Genomic DNA, 2,078 nt, shown 5'->3' with positions numbered 1-2,078 from the left:
GGTGTTTCTGGCATGGGCTAGATGCCAGGCCACGTGACAGTTAAACAAACAACTAATTTATTGTGCGCATTGTCATTTACAATATATTATTATATCTGCCGATTGTTTTTGAAAGAACTAAACGATTTTTACACCTTACGTATAGGCAATTTATTGGAATGGAACTTCAAATTTTGTATCCTCTTTTTAATTTCATCGTTTTCTAGAAAGACTGTTTTTTCATGTAACATTAATGTAAAGCAGAAATTCTGTTCAAAGACTACTTTTGGCCTCGTTAAGCTTGCTCTTTACCGTTGTTTGGTGGTATTCGATAAAAGTTGTAGAGACTTATGTACACCTTTTACTGTGGTGGACGATAAATATTAAGAGTGGAAAATTCGGGGATAAAAAGTATTTTTAATGTGACTACATACCCGTAATATACCATGGTATGTGGGTCCTGTGACTCAGTAGAGTAAAATTTGTAAAAGTTGTTGCTTTGTGGTTTGATGTATTTTTTAATTGGCTGTGCGGCGTCTTGACTCTTCTCTGAGGTGACAATAATCCAAAACAAGCACAGCTGGTGGTACGAGCCGCGCAGGCATCCCGTTAAACAGGACTAAGGCCATCACAAATGATTTGTTTTTTAGAGTTCCTTAAGCTGTTGTTGTTTATTCTGATAAAGTCCTGTTAATGTGTTGGAGTAACCTTACTGAAGCATTGGAAGTGGCAAGAAACCAAGGGTATTTTTTGGGAGTAAAATGGTTTCCATAAAAGTACTAGGATTTGGGATGTCATTAAGGCGTTTACCTTCTCATGCTTTTAGAACAAATTTTTCTAGGCCTCTTCGGTTAAGTTTATGGAATTATTTTGATTACAAGGATCTCTAAATGGAAATTTATTTGTTCTAACTCTAATAACTCCTCTTTCGCATAATATTAAAAATGACGTACACTTTCATTATTCTTGTGCGTAACATCAAAATTCTCACTTTTTCGTTTTATCATCATGCTTACGCATTTACAAGGCTGCAATCACCATTTGGTTAGTTCATGCGCCAATCACGGTAATCTAGGCTATTTCTGATTGGGCCTTGACCTAGAGTTAATGCAGTTACCTTCAAATAAACTGTCATCGACAGCCTCATTTCTGTCTGCAGCAGTTGGCGGCTATCATATATGACGAAACAAACTAAGCAAGACAAAGAGGGTACGAAGAAATCAAAGGAAAATGGGTCCAAAAAGGAGAAGTTGGTGTCCTCCGTAGCACCACTGATAACTACGGAATGCCAGCTTCGAAAGGTGATTAAAGATAAGAAAAAGGAAAATTATACTGTGGATGAAGCTAAGAATATTTACCATTCTGTACAGGAATCCAAATCTGGATTCCCAATCTACATGGCTTCTATTTACCCCGAGAAGGTGACGTTCAAACCTACTGAGAAGGGTAAAAAGATGAGACCGGTCGAATATACCACTATTGGACAAATTATTCAGATACCAGAAGACCTTCAGTCTTTCCTACTTCACGTCCCCAAATCTAAGAAAGCCAAGTCATTTACCGCTCTCTTTGCATGGCTTGATCCTCAAATGTCAAAAAGATTTGAAAAGATTGTTCATCAAGCTAACAATTCCCTAGCCATGGCTCCACTTAAGGACAATGTTACAAATGCACAAAATAAGGGTTCGCACCCAAGATCCGATGCATCTAATGCTGGCTATAGTAAATCATCGCTTCTCCAACCTCCAAATGCTCCCTACTTTGCAACCTCTTTATCCCCCTCTGTATGTGATACAAAGGATTTGAGTTCTGATCTTATTCGGGTATCTAAACGTGTTTCGGAGACCTACACCTATTACTGTCCAAACAGAACCTTTTACCGTAGTGGCAAAGGGGAAGAAAATCACAACACACAAGCTTCTAGTGGATCTACTTGCTCAAGCGATAGTTCCTATGGCGACGATTCAGAAGATTCAGATTGTATCTGTCGTGATAAGGAGTCGGTGTTTTACGGAGAGAGGATGTCACCCAAGTCGCAGTACATCGATCGACTGCTGAGAGCCACCGTACAAATGCAGAATGAAAACCGCTATTCTTAA

The 2,078-nt window shown here is 38.8% G+C and overlaps 1 protein-coding gene across 1 annotated transcript; it reads left to right on the top strand. All coding sequences in view use genetic code 11, as the record gives it.

Moving 5' to 3' along the window:
* Positions 1-1,157: 1,157 nt before the first annotated feature.
* Positions 1,158-2,078, top strand: EGR_01398 (hypothetical protein; the record flags this gene model as incomplete). Its single annotated transcript, XM_024490647.1, has 1 exon — positions 1,158-2,078. One exon carries the CDS (start codon positions 1,158-1,160, stop codon positions 2,076-2,078), a length of 921 nt encoding a protein of 306 aa, XP_024354971.1.

The sequence above is a fragment of the Echinococcus granulosus genome (assembly GCF_000524195.1).
Source record: "Echinococcus granulosus chromosome Unknown EG_S00005, whole genome shotgun sequence".
Lineage (NCBI taxonomy): Eukaryota > Metazoa > Platyhelminthes > Cestoda > Cyclophyllidea > Taeniidae > Echinococcus > Echinococcus granulosus.
The sequence above is the reverse complement of the archived record's forward strand: the minus strand, read 5'-3'. Positions and strand labels throughout refer to the sequence as shown.